General features: G+C 40.3%; 3 protein-coding genes across 4 annotated transcripts; 2 read left to right on the top strand and 1 right to left on the bottom strand.

Annotated features, from left to right (window-relative positions):
- Positions 1–222: 222 nt before the first annotated feature.
- LOC139375452 (glia maturation factor, beta) lies at positions 223–7154 on the top strand. The gene is made up of 7 exons (XM_071117250.1): positions 223–288; positions 1342–1438; positions 1697–1746; positions 1894–1943; positions 3045–3127; positions 3754–3827; positions 4045–7154. The coding sequence occupies exons 1-7, from the start codon at positions 286–288 to the stop codon at positions 4114–4116; spliced, it is 429 nt and encodes a 142-aa protein (XP_070973351.1). The 5' UTR covers positions 223–285; the 3' UTR covers positions 4117–7154.
- A 234-nt stretch (positions 7155–7388) lies between these two features.
- On the top strand, positions 7389–17755 carry LOC139375451 (cornichon family member 1). Its single transcript, XM_071117248.1, has 5 exons — positions 7389–7556; positions 8680–8748; positions 13876–13988; positions 16485–16628; positions 17173–17755. Exons 1-5 carry the CDS (start codon positions 7476–7478, stop codon positions 17198–17200), a joined length of 435 nt encoding a protein of 144 aa, XP_070973349.1. The 5' UTR covers positions 7389–7475; the 3' UTR covers positions 17201–17755.
- On the bottom strand, positions 17735–21188 carry LOC139375450 (cyclin dependent kinase inhibitor 3). 2 transcript variants are annotated; one of them, XM_071117246.1, is made up of 7 exons: positions 21090–21188; positions 20565–20656; positions 20324–20424; positions 19778–20000; positions 19523–19554; positions 19324–19427; positions 17735–19123 (listed from the first exon to the last, which is right to left on the bottom strand). In XM_071117246.1, the coding sequence occupies exons 1-7, from the start codon at positions 21141–21143 to the stop codon at positions 19034–19036; spliced, it is 696 nt and encodes a 231-aa protein (XP_070973347.1). In that variant the 5' UTR covers positions 21144–21188; the 3' UTR covers positions 17735–19033. The 2 variants fall into 2 exon arrangements, with proteins under 2 accessions (XP_070973347.1, XP_070973348.1); XM_071117247.1 differs by having other exon boundaries at positions 20565–20652; positions 21090–21112.
- Positions 21189–24887: the final 3699 nt, after the last annotated feature.

The raw sequence follows: 24887 nt of genomic DNA, 5'->3' as shown, positions 1-24887 counted from the left end.
AGATTGCAGTCGGGCAAAGGAAGATGACAAAACATTTTTTAATTTTTTTAAAAATAAAAGAACATCTTAACCTTTCTCTCTCAACTTTGTATGAGTAAAAATTCAACTAGTACTAGTATGATGTGATACGAAAAAATATTCCCAAATAAATTATTTTAAATTGGTGTGGGGGCGGGGATTGGTCAGATCAGAGTCACAAGATTATGTGGGGGCGAAAAAAAATACTGTTCTGTACTGCCCTCCTCCGGTCTAGACAGATCAATTGAGTCTGCGCTTCAGGGAAAAATGGTAAGTTGTTCCTGAGATGGGTTGAAAAACCTTACTAAAATGTATTTAGCCAGAGATTATTTTCAAGTTGCAACCGTTTGAGATCCTCTGTCTGCATAATCGCCTCTTTTTAATTCGAAATGAGTTTCGCTTGTTTTTAATTAAATATGCAGTTGTTCCACCCAGCTCGATGTGATATGCTGCAACATGTCACGATATGGAGCATAGCTAGCTAGCTAGCTAGCTGGTTAACGGATAACTCCATGCATTGTCTGAGAAAGATAGCCACATCAAATTCCCGTGTAATTACCCTAGCTACTCGATGAAACTAGCTCATTTCAGATCGTCAAAGTGCCTTGACTATTCTATCAGATTTTATGCTCTTTGTGTATAAAATGCATGCCAGCCAGCTATCTAGCTAGATTCGCATTTCCTGTAGTTTTCGAGACCTATCTAGTTAGCTAGCTAAACTTGGCTTCAAGACAAATTAAACTCGGCATTGTCAGGGATGCGCATCTCTCATATTTGAGAGTACTAAAATATTTGTATAACCCTGTAGTTGCTCAATCGGTGCACGTCGTTATTTCCTGTTACCTGTCAAATCATATCCAGAGTAGGCCATTGAACAAAGGAATTTAACCCATCATGAATAATGATTCAGAAATGTTACGTAAATGAAGATCCCTGCTCATTCCAAGACACATCAATTATCAGGTGTGGCTGGTGGTCAGATCATTGATCGCAAAAATGTATCACAAGTTAATAGAATTTGCAAGTTCAGAGATATATCTTTATATCTAATGACCATCTCAATAATTATTCTGTAGGCTGTCATTAAAAGTTCCCAATCATGTGTTAGAGGGATCTGATCTCCTTTGAAATGAGACATGACAATTCTTATTCCTGGCCCCATATTCATTAAGCATCTCTGAGTAGGAGTGCTGATCTAGAATCAGGTCTCCCCTGTCTACGTAATCATATTTTATTATCATCAAAAGCATAACTGATTCTAGATCAGCACTCTCAACTCTTGAGAGGCTTTATGAAGGCTTTCCTTCTATCCATTACTTCTAGAGTGAATCACTGGTTGTGTGTGACGTTGATGGAGACCTAGTGAAAAAGCTACGGGAATTCCGCTTCCGGAAGGAGACTAACAATGCTGCTATCATCAGTAAGTATCCTCTTAATCACAAATCAGTAAGTATCCTCTTAATCACAAATCGGTAAGTATCCACAAATCGGTAAGTATCCACAAATCATAAATCAGTATCCTTCTAATCATAAAGAATCTAAAGTTGACAATGTTGTTTTTTTTTGTTGCTTCTACATACATCCCAAGTGCTTGGGAAGGACCGACATATTGACTGTTGAGGAACATTTTTCCTAAATAATTTTTTTTGGGGGGGGGGGTGTGTGTTCTCTTTCTCAGTGAAGATTGACAAGGACAAGCAGCTTGTCATCCTTGATGAAGAACATGAGGTACGTTTCCAGATTGGTTATTGTTAGGATGACGTCAGTGTTGATACGTGTCTTTATCCACCACACACCTCTCATAGTGTCTCGTATGATGTAGCGTGAACCTACAGTACATATTTAACCTTGAATACCTTCTCTCTCTCATTCTAGGATATTTCTCCTGATGATCTGAAGGATGAGCTGCCTGAAAGACAGCCCAGATATCCTTTGATCTATACTGAACAAAAAAATATGAACGCAAACATTTCAACCATTTTACTGAGTTACAGTTCATATAAGGAAATCAGTCAATTGAAATACATTCATTAGGCCCTAATCTTTTTATTTTTATTTAACTTGGCAAGTCAGTTAAGAACAAATTCTTATTTTCAATGACGGCCTAGGAACAGTGGGTTAACTGCCTGTTCAGGGGCAGAACGACAGATTTGTACCTTGTCAGCTCGGGGGTTTGAACTTGCAACCTTCCGGTTACTAGTCCAATGCTCTAACCACTAGGCTACCCTGCCGCCCAAATCTATGGACTTCACATGACTCGGTAGGGGCACCGCCATGGGTGGGCCTAGGAGGGCATAGGCCTACCCACTTGGGAGCCAAGCCCAGCCAATCAGAATGAGTTTTTCCCCACAAAAGGGCTTTATTACAGACAGAAATACGCCTCAATTTCATCAGCTGTCCAGGTGGCTGGTCTCAGATTATCCCCCAGGTTAAGAAGCCGGATGTGGAGGTCCTGGGCTGGCGTGGTTACACCTGGTCTGGGGTTGTGAGGCCGGTTGGACGTTCTGTCAAATTCTCTAAAACAACGTTGGAAGCGGCTTATGGTAGAGAAATGAACATTAAATTCTCTGGCAACTGCTCTGGTGGAAATTCTTGCAATCAGCATGCCATCTCCCTCAAAATGTAGACATGAGTGGCCTTTTATTGTCCCCGGCACAAGATACAAGGTGTGTAAAAAAAAAAAAATCATGATGCTTCTTGATATGCCACACCTGTCAGATGAATTGAATTATCCACACTAACAGGGACGTAAACACATTCTCCCATTTGACATGAATGCGTGATTTTAAGTGACATTTAAAATTTTACCTTTAGTCAGTTAAGAACGAATTCTTATTTTCAATGCCGGCCTAGGAACAGTGGGTTAACTAAACAACAGTTTTGTACCTTGTCAGCTCTGGGGTTTGAACTTGCAACCTTCCGGTTACTAGTCCAATGCTCTTAACCACTAGGCTACCCTGCCGCCCCAAAGGGTTGCGCACAGTCAAATCTCTCTTATTTTAAAAGTTCTCTTTAACCTTCTGCACATTTGTGGTGTACAGCTACAAGTACGAACATGATGACGGGAGAGTCTCTTACCCTCTCTGTTTCATCTTCTCCAGTCCAGTGGGTAAGATGAGATCTGGTCCTCAACATCCCTGTAGCGACTATACCTGTAACAACAGGTGTTGGCCCATTCTTGTAAAAAGAAAGATGAATTCAGTCTGCCATTTTAACCAATGAGGGCATGGTAACTAAGGTTACCATACTATTATTGGATAGTAAAATATGTTTAATTTTAAGTAATTTAATACTTAAAAAATAAATAACTTTATTTAACCAGGTTGGCTAGTTGAGAATAAGTTCTCCTTTACATCTGCGACCTGGCCAAGATAAAGCACAGCAGTTCAACACAAACAACAACACACATAGAGTAAAACAAACATACCGTCAATAATACAGTAGAAAGTCTATATGTGTGTGCAAATGAGGTAAGATAAGGGAGGTAAAGGCAATAAAATAGGCCAATACATGCATATAACGGGTATTATTTTTCCCCGTAGAGAAACATATCATTGTACTTCCTCGTTCTATTTCTCTGGTTTTACCACGTCTTCTATAGTATTATTATTATTTTTCTGTCAGGATGTAAACCTGAGCAACAGATGATGTATTAGTTTTCCCCATAGAGAAACATATCATTGTACTTCCTCGTTCTATTTCTCTGGTTTTATAGTATTATTATGTTTCTGTCAGGATGTAAACCCGAGCAACAGATGATGTACGCCGGAAGCAAAAACAAACTGGTGCAAACTGTCCAGTTGACCAAGGTTAGTGTTTTAACTGTTTATTTATTTATTCGTCTTTGGAGCTCAATGCTATCTGTATTTATTTAATCAACTAGTACTGAAATACAGCTGCATCCATAAATATATTAGTATGTGTTTTACATGAAATTGGTTTCAAGATGTTGACTTATTTCTTGTGTAAAAATAAAAAAAGTGGGCAGTTATCAATCTTCTATCGGCTCTTCCTCATTTCTTCCAGGTGTTTGAGATCAGAAACACGGAAGACCTGACAGAGGAATGGCTGAGAGAGAAGCTGGGCTTCTTCGGTTAAGACCAGGCCGTTTTGGTGATCTAATGGACTGAAGGGTTTAGAGGTGGAACGAGACACTTGGAAAGAAAAACTACACCATTCCTTACGTTTCCCTCCTCCGATGTACCTATTCCCATACAAACCCCCCCCCCTCTCTCCTCCTCAACATGTGCCAGTTTCCTGTGTCCTTAATGAAATTAACACTACCACTCCTTCTGAGATGGACAGAGCTTTCCTTGTCCTACACAAGCAAAATTCAAGGGAAATTGAAAGGAATTGTCACGGTGGCCATTTTATTTGAGTTTTGCTCGTTTAGTAATAATTACATAATTATGACCTGATAGATTCGATTCTAACCACTTTTGAATTTATTTTTTTTACTGGAACCAAAAGGATAGTTCTGATAGTAAGAGGTGATCTGTGATTTGGGGAGCTGTTTAATTTGTTTATTAAGGCATAAATATATGACTTAATGGGAGGACGCTGGGTTGTGAAGATACAATACTGCTTTGATTCTTCTTTATACATTTTCAAGATGGAAGTGCCTCCAGGCTTGAAGCACTTTTGACCTTAAAATCACACAATCATAGCCATTAATTTTTACATCCAAATTCAATGGAGCTTTGACTATGTTGTGTGTACTTTCTCCCTCTGCTTGGAAAGGTAGATCAGTATAAAGAAATACATTCATTTCTTACAACATTCACTCACTGATTGAAGTTTATATGACACCATATGACAACAAAGAATATGAACCGAAATTACAATACTCAAAAAAAGACAGCTAAAAATACAATTCACCATCTTGTTTCTGGATCTATATATTCTTATTGCAGTTGATCCCCCTGGGAAAAGGAATCATTGATGCTCTTGGTCGATAAGTAACATTTTAAGAGCCTGCAGCTAACGTCCTTGAGAGTGGCAGACTGTTTCTGAGTGACACAAAGGACAGTTGGTTATCTCTGTTCATCTTTGTTTTAGAGTAGAATCGTTGTGATTCTCAGTGAGACTTTGCAGTGAGGTCATGGTACACTATTCCCTACATAGTGCACTACTTTTGGTCATGCAATATATATGGAATAGGGTGCCATTTGGGACAAGAGTTTTACCATTGAACGGTGTCCTTCAAAGTGGAGCACCTGTTTCGCCTACAAAGATTTTCATTGATACATTCATGAAAGAAACCTTGTGTTTTGATTTATACCCTGATGAAGACAGCTTGTCTGTCAACGTTGGACATAAAACATTTTTTTGCATCTGAGCTGGAGTTTGCGGCTCCCCTTTATTATCTTATTTATAGTGTTCCACTCCGCGAGCCAGCACCTCGCCTAAATAGGTGTGCATTACTTTCGCGGCGAAAACATTCTTGAAAGAAACCGTGTTTGATTTAGAACCAGTTTGTCAGACGTAGATGAATAATCCTAGTCATGAACTAGTAAACAATTTTTCAATCGAGACTCAGTTAATGTGTGTCTGGGGAAACCGACCCTAGAAACATCAGTCTGTGTCCCAACCTTGGACAGATGTGAATACACTGGGAGATTAGAGAATCATCTTTTTGCCTTTTTAAATCTTTTATTTTAGCAGGCGTTAAAAAAAAAAATAGAAACTTGAAGGGCCGGTTTCCTGGGCACAAAGTAAGACTAGTCCTGGACATTTAAAAAAAACAACAACACTTTTGCCCATTGAACATGCCTGTTAGTCCAGGACAAGTCTTAATCTACAGTATGTTTGAGAAACCGCCCTAAAAATATAGTGTATTGCATCTAAACTGGTAATATGCCTTAAGGCTGTCTCTCTTTCCATCAGAGTATTCTTCTGAAGAACAGATTTAAAATGTAAACAAACAATGTGTACATCCCAAGTGACACTCTTTTTTTTTCCCCTCCCCCCTGTATAGTGCACTATGGGTCCATGGGACTGTGGTCAAAAGTAGTGCACTATAAGAAGGGAATAGGGTGACATTTGGGATGTACATTATGACATGTCTTCCCATCTGCTGAAACGTGACATTGAAAAGCAAAAATAAGACGACAGCTTTAAACATCGCCTCATTGTCCGTATATCTGAACTGTACTGGAACATTCCTGTTTTTACTCTGAATTGTGCAATCGGCTAGTGTCGATGTGAAAAATGAAAATGCTTAATAATCTGTTCTAAAAAAATATATATATATATATAACTTTGATGTGGTAAGCTACTTTCATATACAAGTGCATGCTTTCGTCAGTGTGTCTTTTGTCCCGACAGTTTGCGTTATGACAACAACAACACAACAACAACAATCCCAAACAAACCTTCAATAGTGTGTCAGTATGTGCTGCATGTTCTTTGTTTTACATCGTGAATGTATCCTCCAATAATGAATTTTAAAAATTGGCGTACTTTAGTTGACACAAGCAATAATATAGAGAACATGCATGCAAATGGCAATCCAAGGGGGAAATTGCTGACAGTGTGTTAAGGTTAAACACTACAGTAGTTTGATAATTATCAACATGTTGTTGTTTTTTTTGATAATATGGAATGTATTCCAAATGGCACACTATTCCCTTTTATAGTGCACTTCTTAGTCCTATGGTTTTATAGTGCACTTCTTAGTCCTATGGTTTTATAGTGCACTTCTTAGTCCTATGCTTTTATAGTACACTTCTTAGTCCTATGCTTTTATAGTGCACTTCTTAGTCCTATGCTTTTATAGTGCACTTCTTAGTCCTATGCTTTTATAGCGCACTATGAAGGGAATAGGCTGCCATTTGGAACTGATACATGGAGATAATCAGCCTTGGGAAGAATTCTTCAACCTGCATTCATGAATAAGATATAGCTATATCCTTGTAAAATCATGTGGCTTATTAAGTGTCTTGATCGCTCTGAATTGATGTATTTTTCCTATAATAGTTCTGTACTTTCTCAGATCAACAGCTTTTATTAATTGTTTTCTTAACCAAAACAGCGTCTCAAACATGTAACATATTCAGCTACCCAATGGTGTGAGTGAAACTTGTGAAATATTTGTATTTTTCCATGCTTTATACACTTGTCCCAATAAAACAAAAATAAGTTTAATGTTGTTGCCTGCATTAATATCCAAAATCACCTTGTTGAATCTCTTACGTGTGTCTAGTTATAATATATGTCCGATTATAATATGGCAATTAATTACATAAAACTGTTTTTCAGGGTGAGGGGTTTTCAAATGCTTATTCTTTCGTGAAACTCCCATGTGTTGCCAAAATCGCGCCTGTCGCGACACTGTGGAACGCATCCGGAAGTAGGGGAAATATGTGCGCATACTCTGTTTCCCCTTCCTTCCTGTCTGACGTTCCTCTGCAATCACAGCGTTCTGTAGTTTCTGTGTCAAGCTACACAACACAAAAATGGCGTTCACATTCGCGGCCTTTTGTTACATGCTTGCTCTATTGCTTACGGCCGCTCTTATTTTCTTCGCCATTTGGCACGTAAGTATAATGATGTCTTAATCAAACGGTATGATTTGAAAGTGAATGTAGGTATTATATAGAGAGATAATGTTTTCTTCTAAACTAGTGGCAAACGGGCTTTTGGCACCCGTTAACCAACCAAGAATGAATGGCACACACACCAATTCGTGTTGTTGGACCGAACATACTCATTCGTTTATGTCCACGACCAGAATATGTGTCCTAACTAGCTCTCCAGAAACAAATGGGTAACTATTGGGTAACTATTTATTTTACATACAATACGTAGCTAGCCACCCGTTAGCATTTAGCTAACTTTGAATGGTAACATCAGCGTATGATTGCCATAGTTAACGGTAGCTTCCTAGCTATATGGAGGTATCTAAAATAGGGTGTAACACAGTAACATTAGTTGGCGAAATAAGATAAGCTAATACACTAATTAACCGGGGGCCTCGTCGAAACATGACAATCCTCTGACTTGATTACTGCCATTTTCCATGTTTTCTGTTTGTCCCAGTCTTCCAGATTCTATACTTTCTTTTTCTTCTCGGATAATAACTCGCTTTCGATGCCTCTGAAGTCTCCTGAGTTAGATAGTTATTGGGATACCAGTTATTAATCCACATGCCTGCATAATGAATTAGTCCCTGTGCTGGCTGTTGTTGTAGCTATTAACGTTAGCTAGTGCTTGAGGACGTTGTAAACAAACACTGTAGTACAACAGTATCTTCCTGGGGATATTTGTTCTCTAATTTCTACAAAGCTAATTTCTCCTCACTGCTAATGACCACAGTGGACGTGTCCTAATACCCATAAAACCTAGCGGTCGAATAGGGAAATGGTTCCAATCGTTTTTCCACGATTCATTTTTCGCCTTTGGGAATTTTTTAGAAACATTTAAAATAAGGCCTGTGTTTCATATAGGCCTACTTTTGCGTGATGTATTGATAACCGTGTAAAACTCTCTCGGACAATGTTGATTTTTTAAACTATATTCGACTATTTACGTTCACATTAAAAAAAAATGCCAATCTTGATGATTTGCAATCGTTGTTTATGTTCAATGATGCAGTTGTCTCTGTCATACAAGATGTGGGATGAAGTCGTTTACTTAAACATACTTTCTCTTTCTCTACAGATAATTGCATTTGATGAACTGAAGACTGATTACAAGAATCCCATTGATCAATGTAACACATTGAATCCGGTGAGTAAAACATGTATGGTTGTAGGTGACATCTTTCTCCTAGCTTCTTTGACCCAATACTGATTTGCTTTCTATAATGTATGTATGTAGTAGGATGGATGAGGTTACGGCCTAGTAGTCACACTAAGGAGGGATGAGATTACTACGGCCTAGTAGTCACACTGAGGAGGGATAGGATTACTACGGCCTAGTATTCACACTGAGGAGGGATGAGATTACTACGGCCTAGTATTCACACTAAGGAGGGATGAGGTTACTGCGGCCTAGTAGTCACACTAAGGGTGGATGAGGTTACGGCCTAGTAGTCACACTAAGGAGGGATGAGGTTATGGCCTAGTAGTCACACTAAGGGGGGATGAGAATACTACGGCCTAGTATTCACACTGAGGAGGGATAGGATTACTACGGCCTAGTATTCACACTGAGGAGGGATGAGATTACTACGGCCTAGTATTCACACTAAGGATGGATGAGGTTACTGCGGCCTAGTGGTCACACTAAGGGGGGATGAGGTTACTGCGGCCTAGTAGTCACACTAAGGGTGGATGAGGTTACGGCCTAGTAGTCACACTAAGGGGGGATGAGGTTACTACGGCCTAGTAGTCACACTGAGGAGGGATAGGATTACTACGGCCTAGTATTCACACTGAGGAGGGATGAGATTACTACGGCCTAGTATTCACACTAAGGATGGATGAGGTTACTGCGGCCTAGTGGTCACACTAAGGAGGGATGAGGTTACTGCGGCCTAGTAGTCACACTAAGGGGGGATGAGGTTACTACGGCCTAGTAGTCACACTAAGGATGGATGAGGTTACGGCCTAGTAGTCACACTGAGGAGGGATGAGATTACTACGGCCTAGTATTCACACTGAGGAGGGATGAGATTACTACGGCCTAGTATTCACACTGAGGAGGGATGAGATTACTACGGCCTAGTATTCACACTAAGGATGGATGAGGTTACGGCCTAGTAGTCACACTGAGGAGGGGTGAGATTACTACGGCCTAGTAGTCACACTAAGGATGGATGAGGTTACGGCCTAGTAGTCACACTGAGGAGGGATGAGATTACTACGGCCTAGTATTCACACTGAGGAGGGATGAGGTTGCGGCCTAGTAGTCACATTAAGGTGGGATGAGGTTATGGCCTAGTAGTCACACTAAGGAGGGATGAGGTTATGTCCTAGTAGTCACACTGAGGGATTTCTCTGCTGTTATGCTTAATTCCAACCTGAGTATCTGACTGTTAATCTACAGTGATTTGTCAGTTGTCAAACTCTAACACATTTTTTTTTATCTACAATTTTTTATCGGCATAAAGACAGTTGAAAAGGTCAAAAAGATTAAAAGAGTCAAAATTGCATTGAAGGTTTGTACCGATCTTCAATATAAAATGCCAGTTCAAGTTCAGTCTCCAGTCTGTCATTCTGCACGGGGGGGGGGGGGGGGGTGTTTGCAAACGTCTTTTCAGTGAACAATTCTCAGAATAGTTGCCCTCATTGGACTAATTTACATCAGGGTTATGGATTGGAGTCTCAGCTTTCTTCTGTGCTGAATGCAATTACAAAATGACTTAGCATAGCCAAACCGGCTCTACGCAGTTTATAGGATGTTGTTAGACCCTGACTCGGTTGAACATCCTCAAGAGTTGAGTCCGATGATGAAGTTCAACTGGCAGTTTCCATTTCTCCTTTTTTTTTGTTGTTTTGGTTCTTTCTCGTGCCTGAGCCACTAGCATAGCAGTCATGTTACTACGTTGCATTGCTTCCTGAGTTGTGTGCCTTCTGTATCACCCAGCCCATTTCTCCCTGTGAGATATATAGATCCTTCGTGATTGGACTTCATTTCAACCACTTTTAACAGGCTGCTATGTTTCTATGTCTGTAACTGGCTCTTCAGTGCTTCAGATTTCATATATCAAAGTGTAAGGAAATGGGGGGGGGGGGTGAAAACTGGTCCAAAATGTGTTTGTGTACGCTTTCATTTATAATCATTTTAAAGCTTGTATCCCAAAACAGGCACCCTATTCCCTATTTTAGTGCACTACTTTTGACCAGGGCCACCATAGGGATTAGGGATGCCATTCGTGACGCTCACCAAGAGGGGTCTTTGGTCTGTAGGAAGTGTCGTTTTTGTTGTATTAGACTGGACGAGGTGTTCCTCAAAAGCATTGGGATGTGTGGAAGACTGCATCAATGCAGACACCAATGTTATTGACCTGTGTAGCACTACGTACAAACGTTAACTGAAAAGACTTGCAAATGCTCAGAACATGCATGAATCTATACAACCTACCCTTTGTTTCCACATAGTGCTGTGATAAGGATACGTCTGTAATATCCCTAATATTAAAATGACCTATTTATTCACTAGTTGGCTGAGGATTTAATGGGAATAATGTTTTATTTTATTTCCCCCCCCCCCAAGGAGAGATTTTAAGTATGACCAAGCCTACATTTTAATAGGTTAGGCTATAATTCAATATTTAAAGAGGGAGTACTGTAGTTCCACTGATGGGTCTCCGACAGTTGAACATGGATTTTGTGTGGACAGTGACAGGGGGCTCCTTAAACCAGGCGGTTAATCTGTGTTTTATTGCTGTGGATCTCTGGACTGGTTAATCTGTGTTTTATTGCTGTGGATCTCTGGACTGGTTAATCTGTGTCGTATTACTGTGGATCTCTGGACTGGTTAATCTGTGTTGTGTTACTGTGGTTCTCTGGACTGGTTCATCTGTGTTGTGTTACTGTGGATCTCTGGACTGGTTAATCTGTGTTGTGTTACTGTGGATCTCTGGACTGGTTAATCTGTGTTTTATTGCTGTGGATCTCTGGACTGGTTAATCTGTGTCGTATTACTGTGGATCTCTGGATTGGTTAATCTGTGTTGTGTTACTGTGGATCTCTGGACTGGTTAATCTGTGTTGTGTTACTGTGGATCTCTGGACTGGTTAATCTATGTTGTGTTACTGTGGATCTCTGGACTGGTTAATCTATGTTGTGTTACTGTGGATCTCTGGACTGGTTAATCTGTGTTGTGTTACTGTGGTTCTCTGGACTGGTTCATCTGTGTTGTGTTACTGTGGATCTCTGGACTGGTTCATCTGTGTTGTGTTACTGTGGATCTCTGGACTGGTTCATCTGCTTTGTATTACTGTGTTTCTCTGGACTGGTTAATCTGTGTTGTATTACTCTGGCCTGGATCATTCAGACCTGTTGTTGTACCACAACCCTACTGCCTTTGTATGCCTTAACTAGTCCAAGGTTGCCAGTTTTTTTTTTTTTAAACACCGATGTAAGAATCAATTCTAAATTGTCAAAATAAAGTAGTGCTGTAAAATGCTGAGATTTTTTTTTTTATATCCCCAATTGCTTGACCGTCATGCTTTCTAGACTAGCGTTTTGAGTTTAATAGTTGTTTGTAAACACAACGACAGTAGATTTTATTAGACTTTGGCTCAAGCCTATATATGGTCACCTGGGGGGGATTGGAACAGATGGCTGTAGAATCTAACACCCTCTAGATCAACATTTTGTAGGAATCACTGATTGAATACTAAAGATGGGTGGAGTTAATTTACATAAAACATGAATTAATCTAGGTATAGTGTGAATCCAAAATGGAACCCTATTCCCCATGTAGTGCACCACTTTAGACCAGGGCCCTCGTCAAAAGTAAGGCACTATGTAGGGAATAGAGTGCGATTTTGGGTTTTCATCCTAATCTCTAGTTCTGTTCAAGATGGGCGCCACATCACAGACCTGCAGATTTGAGTTTCACGGGTTTAATCTTAAGTAATCAAATTTGCCCTTAATAGTTTAGTTTTCTCTTATGGGCAACGTCATATAGCTTGTGTCCCAAAGGGGGCACCCTATTCCCTATGTAGTGCACTACTTTTGACCAGTGTCCCTATAGGAAATAGGGTTCCGTCTCCTTCCACATGTAGCAGTGCAGGGATAAAACCCACTGTGTCCACCCCCTCCCACCCCACCCCCCTTCCATCTGTGGGCAGTGGCGGGTCATCCTGAACCACCCCTCCTTGATCAAATGCATGGCTTCCATGTAGTGATTCCATCTGCCCCCCCCCCCTCCCCCCTCCTCCTCACAAGCCAGAGCCTACACCAGATGACATCACGGTAGCCCTGTCCTGCCCTATGGGACAGACAGACAGGATCACTCACCCCTGCGTCCCCAAAAAGGCACCCTATTCCCTACATTGTGCGCTACTTTTGACCAGGCCAGGGCCCATAGATTAACCATAGGGCTTTGTTCATAAAGTAGTGCACTTTTTTTGTTTTGTTAAATAGGGAATAGAGTGCCATTTGGACGCAGCCTAGGTGTGAGTTGATTCCTCCGGCCCTGGTGTCCTCTCTCTGGTCCAAACGTATATGATATGATGCATGTTTCACATCGTATGTCTCTTGGTAGTGCATGAATGGTGAAAGGTGCGTTCTGTTCTCTGCCCTGCCAACCAACCCCAAGGTCTTGTGCAATGAGCATCTACTGTATGACGTAATGTAAACGTGTGTTAAAATCATCAACAATGTGTGTGCTGAGGGGGGGGGGGGGGGGGGGGGGGGGGGCTGTTTCTTCAAAATGTTGATGAAATCTGACTGTTAGTTCCATTATCTATTTAATTCCTGTTCATGGTGTCCTGTGCATTTTATTGTTATGTTCTAATTATTAACATCAAGTCTAAAACAATCTGAGAGATTTTGAGATGTCTATTTCCTGATTTATAGGTGTATTCTACAGTCTATTTCAGTTTGAGTCAGTTTAATTTCTGAAATCTGAAGACCGGTCTGAGGCAGCCTTCAGAGACTCCTCCTGACTCTTGTCCAGTCTGTAGAATGGTCTGAGGCAGCCTTCAGAGACTCCTCCTGACTCTTGTCCAGTCTGTAGAATGGTCTGAGGCAGCCTTCAGAGACTCCTCCTGACTCTTGTCCAGTCTGTAGAATGGTCTGAGGCAGCCTTCAGAGACTCCTCCTGACTCTTGTCCAGTCTGTAGAATGGTCTGAGGCAGCCTTCAGAGACTCCTCCTGACTCTTGTCTTGTTCATATGACTCCCTCCTTATAAGGCTAATAATGTGTTGTTTACTAATGTTGTTTACATGCTCCTCCCAGCTTGTGCTCCCGGAGTATCTCATCCATGTGTTCTTCTGTGTGATGTTCCTGTGTGCTGCTGAGTGGCTCACCCTAGGCCTCAACATGCCACTGCTGGCCTACCACGTCTGGAGGTACGTACACATCTAGAACAACCTTGACTTTGACCGGGATTCAACCCTTGGAGTGCTGTCGATCAATGTGCTTTTTTAAAGGCAATGTTTCCGCGTTAGCATATATCACGTTAATGGTAAATGCTGCAGATGTCAACTCAATCTGAAATTCACCTTTAAACGTCGAGCGCGATATAACGCTGGATCAGATTGAGTCTAAGCCTTACATTAAAACATTCTAACCCTTAAGATATTCCCGCTGCAACGTTGACCCTTACAACTGCTATTTTTTTTCTTCTTTTTAAAAAAAAAACGATTTGTTGAAAACAACTTGATTTAATCTCGACCTGGGTGACGCATTTCTGCTTGGTTAATGCTCCTGTTTGTAAATGCTGCCTTTCAGTGTTTAGTATTGTTTCTACAGAAACCAGTGTAGTTGACTTAGAAACCAAGCTGAACACAGCTATGTGTTCTGTCTTAATGCTGGAATGCAGAAATACTTTATTTTTTCCCCCCTATAAGTACATGTTTAATGTGTTATGAATAAATAGCTGTGTTTGAATACTGTTATTCGAATCTGGTATCAGGATAAATATAACAATGAGTCACTGAATTTTATACTATGTATTTTTTATTAGCTAAGTAATAAATGGCAAATGCAACTTTCGTATATACGGGCTCTCTGTCCCACCTCGCAGGGCAGAACAGAGAACTGACAAGACGTATGTAAAACAGTATTCTTTATACTGTGATAGACAGTTCCAACCCGTCTGTTGGCCTATCACAGTAGAGACTGGGCGTGTTTTAAACTTGCTCAGCCTATTGCAGGCGCTCAGGCGGGTCCCCGCCTCTTGGCGCTTCTGTTGATAGATGTGAAGAACATCCAGGCCCTCATGCTCCATACCGTTATCTCGCACCTTGCTCCTGTTATCTAACAAAAGACTGCTTGTTCTCGCAACACCCCGCTCTGAATGTGCCCCCCTCCCAACTAATTTGAACAGTTCCTGTCTTCATGCTTCTCTGTATTTTTCCATCATGAGAAAGTCCCATGGCCCTGATACTTTTAACAATGTTTCAAGTCAGCTATGTTGCTTAACACATACATACATCCACACAAGCCAACAGCAGATAATATTCAATCATATACATGGTAATGGCTATAATGTAAAACACAGGATCCAACAATACCCAAACTAACATACTGTATACTACACACTTAATGAGTATATACTAGTAGTTCATGTTAGTATACTGTAAACAAACAGTATCCATTCAGTTGAGTATACTAGCACTAAGTCTGTCTACCGGAAGTTGATACTGTTGCTATGCAACCTCTCGCTAGCTTTTTAACATCAAATTACTAGCTATACATTTTATGACTTTGGGTGTGTTTGTAAATTCAGTCTGAAGTGCCAGAGTGTGCTCTGGGCATTTGTAAATTCAGTTTGTCCGTTCCTTCTAGGCAAGAGACTAGTTACTTCCAGACACAAATGACAATTTTACACTCTCTAGCAGAGCTGATTAGGCTGTTTTAATGTCATCCATATCGTTGGTGACGAACTGCTGCTGCAGGCAACAATTTAATTCAGCTTTTTTTGTTGACGTTTACCGACACCGGCCATTCAACTGGTGTTGCACGTTCGTAAATTCGTCAGTTATTCTGCGTTCTGGCACACTAAGGCGAAATTGGTCTGAAATCAGAGTAGATAGCCAGAGCTAATTTATGTCCATTGAGAAAGCACAACGACTATACCACTTAGCCTAGAATGACTTGAATAATCACGTCAATGAGCTTTGGGTAGTTAGTAAGGTATCATCTAGTTAATATACGGGCAAGTTCCATCTTTTAGTAGCTTCTACACCTGCATTGCTTGCTGTTTGGGGTTTTAGGCTGGGTTTCTGTACAGCACTTTGAGATATCAGCTGATGTTAGAAGGGCTACATGAATACATTTGATTTGGATTTAGTAGCCAATTAGCGTTAGCTAGCTAACATACAGCTACATACTGCTGTAATGATATGCTACGCGTAAGGATAGCGTAGGCAAAAAAAAATGTCCGCCAACATAACGTGTAGCTTAACTTATTTGAAAAGTCATGACTTTATTACACTGCTTAACCTTTGTCATTCGTGAAAGCAATGAATTTGTATCCGCTCTCGTCGGACTTCGGCTTCATATTTTCCGCCATTTTCTTCAATTCTGAAACACTATGAAGCCACGCCCATTTTCTGAAGAATTGCATTATGGGCCCTAAAAGCATGGAAATCGTGTCCACTGCTTGTATACTTCGTATTTTGGCGAATGTAGTACGACATCTGGAAACTTTTAGCATACTAACTATCTATACCATGACCAAAAAAGCATACTACGTAGTCAAATTACATCACAAATAGTGCTGTTTGTATGAGTATTCGAACACAGCTAATGTCTTGTGTTTTCATGCAGGTATACGAGTAAATGTTTCATATGTTTCTAAAGGGTAATCATACATTTTTGTCTCATATGTTTTTCTGCAGGTATATGAGCAGGCCGGTGATGAGTGGTCCAGGCCTCTATGATCCAACTACGATCATGAACGCTGACATCCTGGCCTTCTGTCAAAAGGAGGGCTGGTGCAAACTGGCCTTCTACCTCCTCTCCTTCTTTTACTATCTCTATGGGTATGTTATTATCTCTACCTCCTCTCCTTCTACTATCTCTATGGGTATGTTATTATCTCTCCTTCTACTATCTCTATGGGTATGTTATTATCTCTACCTCTACTATCTCTATGGGTATGTTATTATCTCTACCTCCTCTACTATCTCTATGGGTATGTTATTATCTCTACCACCTCTACTATCTCTACGGGTATGTTATTATCTCTACCTTCTCTATGGGTATGTTATTATCTCTACCTCCTCTACTATCTCTATGGGTATGTTATTATCTCTATGGGTATGTAATATCATCTGCCTATTCAAGGCTGTCTGGTTTTCCTTTGTTTTCAAGTGTTACTTGCCATTTATAGTAAATACACGGAAGATCTTAGATCTTCTCTGGCTCAAATAATTATCCTAACGGATATCACACCATTAGTCATTTTTGTGTATTTTTTTAATCCAGTCTTCACTCCAGACGATATGCCAGAGAATCGATTTAAACATCGCCACCCTAAACAAATTCTCTTTATTTTCCTGGTGTATTTTTTTCCCTCTCTAACAGGATGATCTACGTGTTGGTGAGCTCTTAAGAGTGGTCAGAGGAATGATCTGCATGTACGAGATGAAACGCTGTGGTTTCAGTGGAGAAGCTGAAACCGGGACCTGCAGGAAGACTGATTATTTACCACAGAGTGATACAAGATGTCTGCCGTTTCAACAGGATGGACTAACCTAACCTCCCCTACCCAGAGCAGACATTACTAAACAAACAACATTTCTCCCTTTTTTTATTTTTATCTTCAAATTGGGTCACAGCTTTCCTCTCGTTCATAGTTTTAGTCAGTCCACTGAATGCTTTCTGAGAGGAAGACTAACAACGACAGACATTTGGACCCCCCCCCCCCCCCCCCCATTAGGTGGTTATCTGATGCTTTAAAATTGATTTCAAATAGTTTTTTTTGACCCCCCCCCCCCCCCCCTCCCTACTTTTGACTGTTTACAACCCCACCCCTCCCTACTGTTTACACATTTGAAGAGATTCTGTTGTGATCAACACCGTCAGTTATATTCAGAGCTGTGTTGCTTATTATCTAATAAATACTGTATTAAGGATGTGAATTATATGCCAAGCTTGTGAACATTTTATTTTGTGTTGGGGTTGTCATAATTACATGCTTATTCAATTGTAGAATATTGAAAATACTTTTCTTGCCCAGACACATTTGAAAACTAGAACTCACCTAAATAGGTGAATAAAGGGTTGAATGACTCTTATCTTGATCACCTGATGGGAAATGTGTTGCACAGACAGGGACAATCAGTACGGTTGTCTTATATCAAACTATTTGATATTTGTTTTAGGTTTACTATGCTTTCTGAAAACGTATCATTCTACTTGTGGCCCCTTGTTATACATACTTGCTTTTAAGGGGCGTTTTTGTTTGTAGATGCTAATAGGCTATTTTGATGTGACGCTACAGCAATCCCGAGTAGACATTTCTGAAATGTGTGATCATAAAAACGTTCCTACTGAGGCATGTGTGTAACCATTGAACCTGCTATGTACTCAAAAACAACCAATTCCATCATGTACCTGTTTAGATTTGACTTTATTGCATTGGTTTAAAAATGTATATTTCAATTTTGGCTACCAAAAAAAATCAATTTTTATTTATTTGAGAATGTGTCTTCTGCCAAGTTTCACACTCCTATTACATTGTGACAATTTCAGGATTTTTAATCAGGTTGTCTTGATTTGATTTCCATTTGCAGGAATTTGACTACTTTCTAAAAAGATAAAGAATATTTATCCCAATGTCTTCTGTAATTGACTTTTTATCCATCCTGTAAAGTCATCAGGAAGTAAATTGTTTCTTCACACTAGAGAAGCTAATTTCACCAAGGAAAATATTAAAATCTGAACACATTTTCAAGGCAATGTTCTGAGAACACATTCATGGTAAGTGCTGCATAGAATCGGCCCAATCGGGGGGGGGGGAATAGTCTTTAAAGCGGATTTTCCACAGTACAGATTGAATCTAGACCCAAAATCACAACTAGACTCCAAATAAACCTACACTGATGTGCACCAGATTGGTTTAATTTCCTGGCTCAATGGACAGAGCTGATCTACCATTATGCTGTACAAACATGGAGCTCACGCCTCAGACAACAGTCCCACGTCATAGAAGCCACTGTATTGGGATTCAAATGGTTCTTTTATAATGTAAAGCAGATATCAGAGCACGGCAACACCATGTCTAAAACTTTTAGTTTAAGAACAATAGGGCTTTAAAAACAAGTGCTATAAGAGAACACATACAACCATCTCTTCTGGAGAGCGGTTAATATTCAATGCTTTTATTACTCCCAATTAATTTAAAAAAGGACAGAGTTCAGTTGATGTTGAAAGGGGAATGGTATCACCGCGACACCGATCGCTCTGTTGAGACTGCCTTGGTTTCTTGGTAGGCAGAGTATTTTTCCCGGAACTCATGCAGGAAGTTGTATTGCTGAAGGAGGAAAGAGGAAGTTACAGCAACATTATAGAGAATCTGGACAGACAATACATTAGTGTCTCCAAATCTGTTTCTGCTCTCTTGACAACAATGAATTTATGGCTCAGCAATGGAGCTGGCAAGAGCAAAAACAGATCTGGGACCAGGCTTCTACAATGAGATTTTTGATAGAAAGATTAGAAGTGTCTCCTCACCTTGACTGTCTGAATGGCCCCACCCCCTCTGTGCTCTCTTAGGATCTCGATGGCTTTGTTGGGAGTCATGGAGACGGACAGTTGAAGCAGCAGACAGGCAGCAACTGTTGAAGACAGAGACACCCGTTCAGAGTCATGTTGTTGAAGCAAAATGACTGACTAACAAAACATTTTTTATAATAATAATAATAATTCGTACTTAGTCCAGAGCGACCCAGGCCTCCATAACAACTGGCGAGAGAAGCACAGAATATATTAGTAGTTAAACACGTGTTCGTTTTGTGACGACAGGAACGTGCTACCGGCACTTTAAAACGACCCCCATCTCAAATATTTTGAGATTGCACTAATAGGGGCTAAAAATGAATGCATCAAGTCAAACGATGAACTTGTCAAAATCATGCTTTTATTGCATGACACCGTCAGTAATCCAAACTAACACTTTCCTACTCACTGGATGACAGTCTTCCGGTTGTTGTGTAGGTTGGCTTGCAGTCCCTCCAGTATCTGGCAGCACTGCTGCAGATCAGGGGTGCCCCCATCAGGGAAGGGCAGGTGGTGCACCACGAGCCCCTGCTGCCTGTAGGTCTCCAGCAGGCTAGGCACACGGTACTTATGGAGCTCTCCTCTGGTACAGAACACAAACACATCCTGCACCCCCTGGTTCTGCAGCTCACCTGGACAAAGAAGATGTGAAGATACTGTAGGCATGTGGACCAAATGTCCCCCTATTCCCTTATAAAAAGAGCACCCATAGGTAATAGGATGCCGTTTGGGACACAATGTCAACAAGCGGATTCAGAACAACACTACAGTCACGTTGGCCTTGACTGCACCGAAAGACAGAGAGAAGATTTCCCCCCCCCCCCACCGGCTGACAATGATTACCCATGATGACAAAGACATAACAGTTCACAACCCATCCAATCTCACCATAGCCCTCTCAGTGGAATTAGCCTACTATTAGGACACTTGATTTCACAGAAATAGGTCAACTTACCAACATCTCTCAGTAAATTTCTTCTGATATCTTTGAATTTGCACCCTGGCAAAGGACATATTCCAAGAAACAGAGAACAGTCCACTATGGACAAGGGCAACCTGTCAGGGAGAATGGTTGATCAATGTACTACCAGGTCCGCTAGGCTATGTATAGATACATGGGTCACCTACTTGAGCAGTGACATGTGTAACCAGGCCAGTGACCTTTGCCCTGAGTCATGTGTCAGTTAGCAACTTGCCAGGAGATCTGGAAAGGTGTCAGATGCTCTTCACAAACTTCCTCTTCATCCTCGGATGAATCAAACTCACTGGTGGTCCTCATTGTTTCTGGCTGAGGCGGGGTTGGAAGGAAGCTATGTCAGTCACACACATTTTTAAACGACATTAACCGATAGCTAGCTAGTTACTGTAATGACAGAACAAGTAGGTGCACTGGTCCACTGGCGACCAAACACACACACTCCATGTCTACATGACCGTCTTGGTCAAGTGCTGTTTCAAGTTAACGTTAACTCCTGTAAGATCTCTCATATCTGTGTTCATGTGGAATCGGTGTTAGACATGAATTGTTAGCTAGCTAAATAATACTTTGATATGAATGATACACAAGCTAACGAGCGTTAGCTGTCTGACCTAGCTATGGAGTTACCATCGTGCTAGCTAGCTAATGGAAAGCAAATTATTATTATTATTTTTTAATAGTATCTTGAGAACATTGCCTGAAGTTAATCAGAAGCTAAAAAAAATAAATATGACTTTCTTACCAAATACACAATGAATTGACGTTTTTTTTTGTACAAATTTTGACAAGAGTTCATGAACGCTTGTCAGCGACGATTTAAAAAAACACCGAGTGTCCAAACCAGCCAATCAGATCCAGGCTCGACTCGTCCACGCCCAAGAGTGCACTCGATTTAAGGCTCGGAGTAGCCCGGCCGGTCAAAACAACTCATTCATATGATTTAACGCAGGCTGCTCGTCTTGCGTGGACGCACCCAGGTAGATGCGAACTGTATCTGGTATCCGTCGGTGCATCCCTTGCACAAATGCACCTGCTTTCAAAGGTTCAGGGCGCCGCCACGAGTGCAGTGTCAATGAATGAAATGTCAGTTTTTGCTCAAATAAATGGATTTGGATGGAGAAAATTTCACTTGATGAGATATTTCTTGATGATCTGAATGGCGGTGGCAAATAACGGTAAGATAACATTTATAGTTTCATCAAATTGTTGGTAGAATTTCATTTGAAGATGTTTCATCATTTAATATGGGTAGGTTGACTTGATTTTAGACTACATAATTATTATAACTTTTAGATGTAACTGTTATTTTTAAAGAACAAATGGGATATATTGTAATTTCATATTAATCAGATTTCACTTTTCTTTCCAGTGAACCTAATATATTAAAATAGAATAGAGAATATAATTACTTATCAACTTATCAATCATCTGAAGACTTGTAGGAATTAACTGGTGTATGGGCTGTCTTTATGTTTTAATACTGTATCTGATCTGTCCTTCTGCTGTTAGGCTTAGAAGGAGGTAGTTTGGCCTCTGTCTTTCGCCCCTGCAGTGTAGAGCTGTTTGGCAGGTTAGTCACTTCCCCCTCACCAGGGGAATTGCTGGCAGGGGCAGTTCTAGCTTGGGTACTATAAACAGACACTGTCAGACCACTGACTATAGTACAATAAGTATACTACATTTATGATTTGGTGCAGGTTTCCTTGAAAAATATTTATCAAGACAAGACAGCCGGACATAACATTCAGTCAGGTCGTCAGGACTAACAACTGTTAATGTTTCACTTTGTATTTTATAAGGAAATACAAAACTTTTGATCTATGTTTTATTGGGTCAGTCAGTGACTAGGTTAGTCAGGAGCATATAAACGATTGAAAGAGCTTTTAAACCCTGGCAATTTGAGTGGTACACTCATTCTATAGATGATATTTCTATGGTTAGGAAGAGGTTACCATGACTACAGAGAGAAAGGAGGTTAAATGCCGAGTCTTTGTCACTATTGTCTGCCTTCCTGATATCCAATCTGGTTTGGAGGATAGGAAAGATTCCTTCCCAGAGGAATTATGGAGCTCTGCTCTCTGTGCTAACCTGAGAGGGTAAAACCTCTGATAGTTATTACTGGTGTGAATAGGCAAAGACATGGAGATTGTACTCCGGGTAGAGGGACACTTGGAGAGCGACTGTTCCTCGGTTTACTGATCTTTAATCTTGATGGTAGGTTTAACATAACGTTCAGGCTTTCATTAAGCTGCAGTTGTCCAATGTTGTGTGTCCATACACGGTGGTCTGAAAGTTAAACGATTAAATAGAATCAATGCAATGGTTTGACATCTTAGAATAAGGCACATATTATTTAGCAAATAGCAAGCACTAGAGCTAAACAATTATCCTCTGCTAGGATAATACATATATAACACAGACAGACAGACAGACAGACAGACAGACAGACAGGCAGACAGACAGGCAGGCAGGCAGGCAGGCAGGCAGGCAGGCAGACAGACAGGCAGGCAGGCAGGCAGGCAGGCAGGCAGGCAGGCAGGCAGGCAGACAGACAGACAGACAGACAGACAGACAGACAGACAGACAGAACCAGTCAGAACCAGTCAGAAGTTTGGACACACATACTCATTCAAGGGTTTTTCTATATTTTTACTGTTTTCTACAATTTAGAATAATAGTGAAGAAATCGAAACTATGAAGTAACACATATGGAATCATGTAGTAACCCAGAAAGTGTTAAACAAATCTAAATATATTTTATATTTAAGATTCTTCAAAGTAGCAACCCTTGATGACAGCTTTGCAAACTCTTGGCATTCTCTCAACCAGCCTCATGAGGTAGTAACCTGGAATCCATTTCAATTAACAGGTGTGCCTTGTTAAGTTAATTTGTGGAATTTCTTTCCATCTTAATGCGTTTGAGCCAATCAGTTGTGTTGTGACAAGGTAGGGGTGGTATACAGAAGATAGCCCTATTTGGTAAAATACAAAGTCCATATTGTGGCAAGAACAGCTCAAATAAGCAAAGAGAAATGACAGTCCATCATTACTTTAAGACATGAAGGTCAGTCAATCCGGAAAATGTCAAGAACTTTGAAAGTTTCTTCAAGTGCAGTCACAAAAACCATCAAGCGCTATGATGAAACTGGCTCTCATGAGGACCGCCACAGGAAAGGAAGACCCGGAGTTACCTCTGCTGCAGAGGATATGTTCATTAGAGTTACCAGCCTCAGAAATTGCAGCCCAAATAAATGCTTCACAGAGATCAAGCAACATCAACTGTTCAGAGGAGACTGCGTGAATCAGGACTTCATGGTCAAATTGCTGCAAACAAACCACTACTAAAGGACACCAATAAGAAGAGGAGACTTGCTTGGGCCAAGAAACACGAGCAATGGACATTAGACCAGTGGACATCTGTCCTTTGGTCTGATGAGTCCAAATGTGAGATTTTTGGTTCCAACCGCTGTGTCTTTGTGAGATGCAGAGTAGGTGAACGGATAATCTCTGCATGTATGGTTCCCACTGTGAAGCATGGAGGCAGAGGTGTGATGGTGTTTTGTTGGTGACACTGTCAGTGATTTATTTAGAATTCAAGGCACACTTAACCAGCATGACAACCACAGCATTCTGCAGCGATATGCCATCCCATCTGGTTTGCGCTTAGTGGGACTATCATTTGTTTTTCAACAGGACAATGACCCAAAACAGACCGCCAGGCTGTGTAAGGGCTATTTGACCAATAAAGAGAGCGATGGAGTGCTGCATCAAATGACCTGGCCTCCACAATCACCTGACCTCAACCCAATTGAGATGGTTTGGGATGAGTCGGACCGCAGAGTGAAGGAAAATAAGCTCAGTATATGTGGGAACTCCTTCAAGACTGTTGGAAAAGCATTCCAGGTGAAGCTGGTTGAGAGAATGCCAAGAGTGTGCAAAGCTGTCATCAAGGCACAGGGTGGCTACTTTGAAGAATCAAAAATATATATATATTTTTATGGTTACTACATGATTCCATATGTGTTATTTCAAAGTTTTGAATTCTTCACTTTTCTTCTACAATGTAGAAAATAGTAAAAAGAAAGAAAAACACTTGAATGAGTAGGTGTCCAAACTTTTAACTGGTACTGTATATATATATATATATATATATATATATATATATATATATATATATATATATATATATATATATATATATATATATATATATATATATATATATATATATATATTATATTACATATTATATATATATATATATATATATATATATATATATATATATAATGATTCAAAACGAGACACAAAATGGAAACAACTTAGTTAGCTAGCCAGCTAATATGACAGGAAAAGTTACTTAGCAGGCATAAAAACAAGTGCATAAAATACTACATGACAAGAATATGACCAAAATAATGACAACTCTGTTCAGAAAACATGAGGAAACAAATGCTGTACTCACAGTTGTTGCATTCACGCACAGGGAAGGGTTAAACAGTTGGAAATACTGAATCCAAAATATATATATATTTTTTAC

Source organism: Oncorhynchus clarkii, chromosome 19 (assembly GCF_045791955.1).
Source record: "Oncorhynchus clarkii lewisi isolate Uvic-CL-2024 chromosome 19, UVic_Ocla_1.0, whole genome shotgun sequence".
In the NCBI taxonomy this organism is placed as follows: Eukaryota; Metazoa; Chordata; class Actinopteri; order Salmoniformes; family Salmonidae; genus Oncorhynchus; species Oncorhynchus clarkii.
Note: the sequence above shows the minus strand (reverse complement) of the source record. Positions and strands in the feature narration are given on the sequence as shown.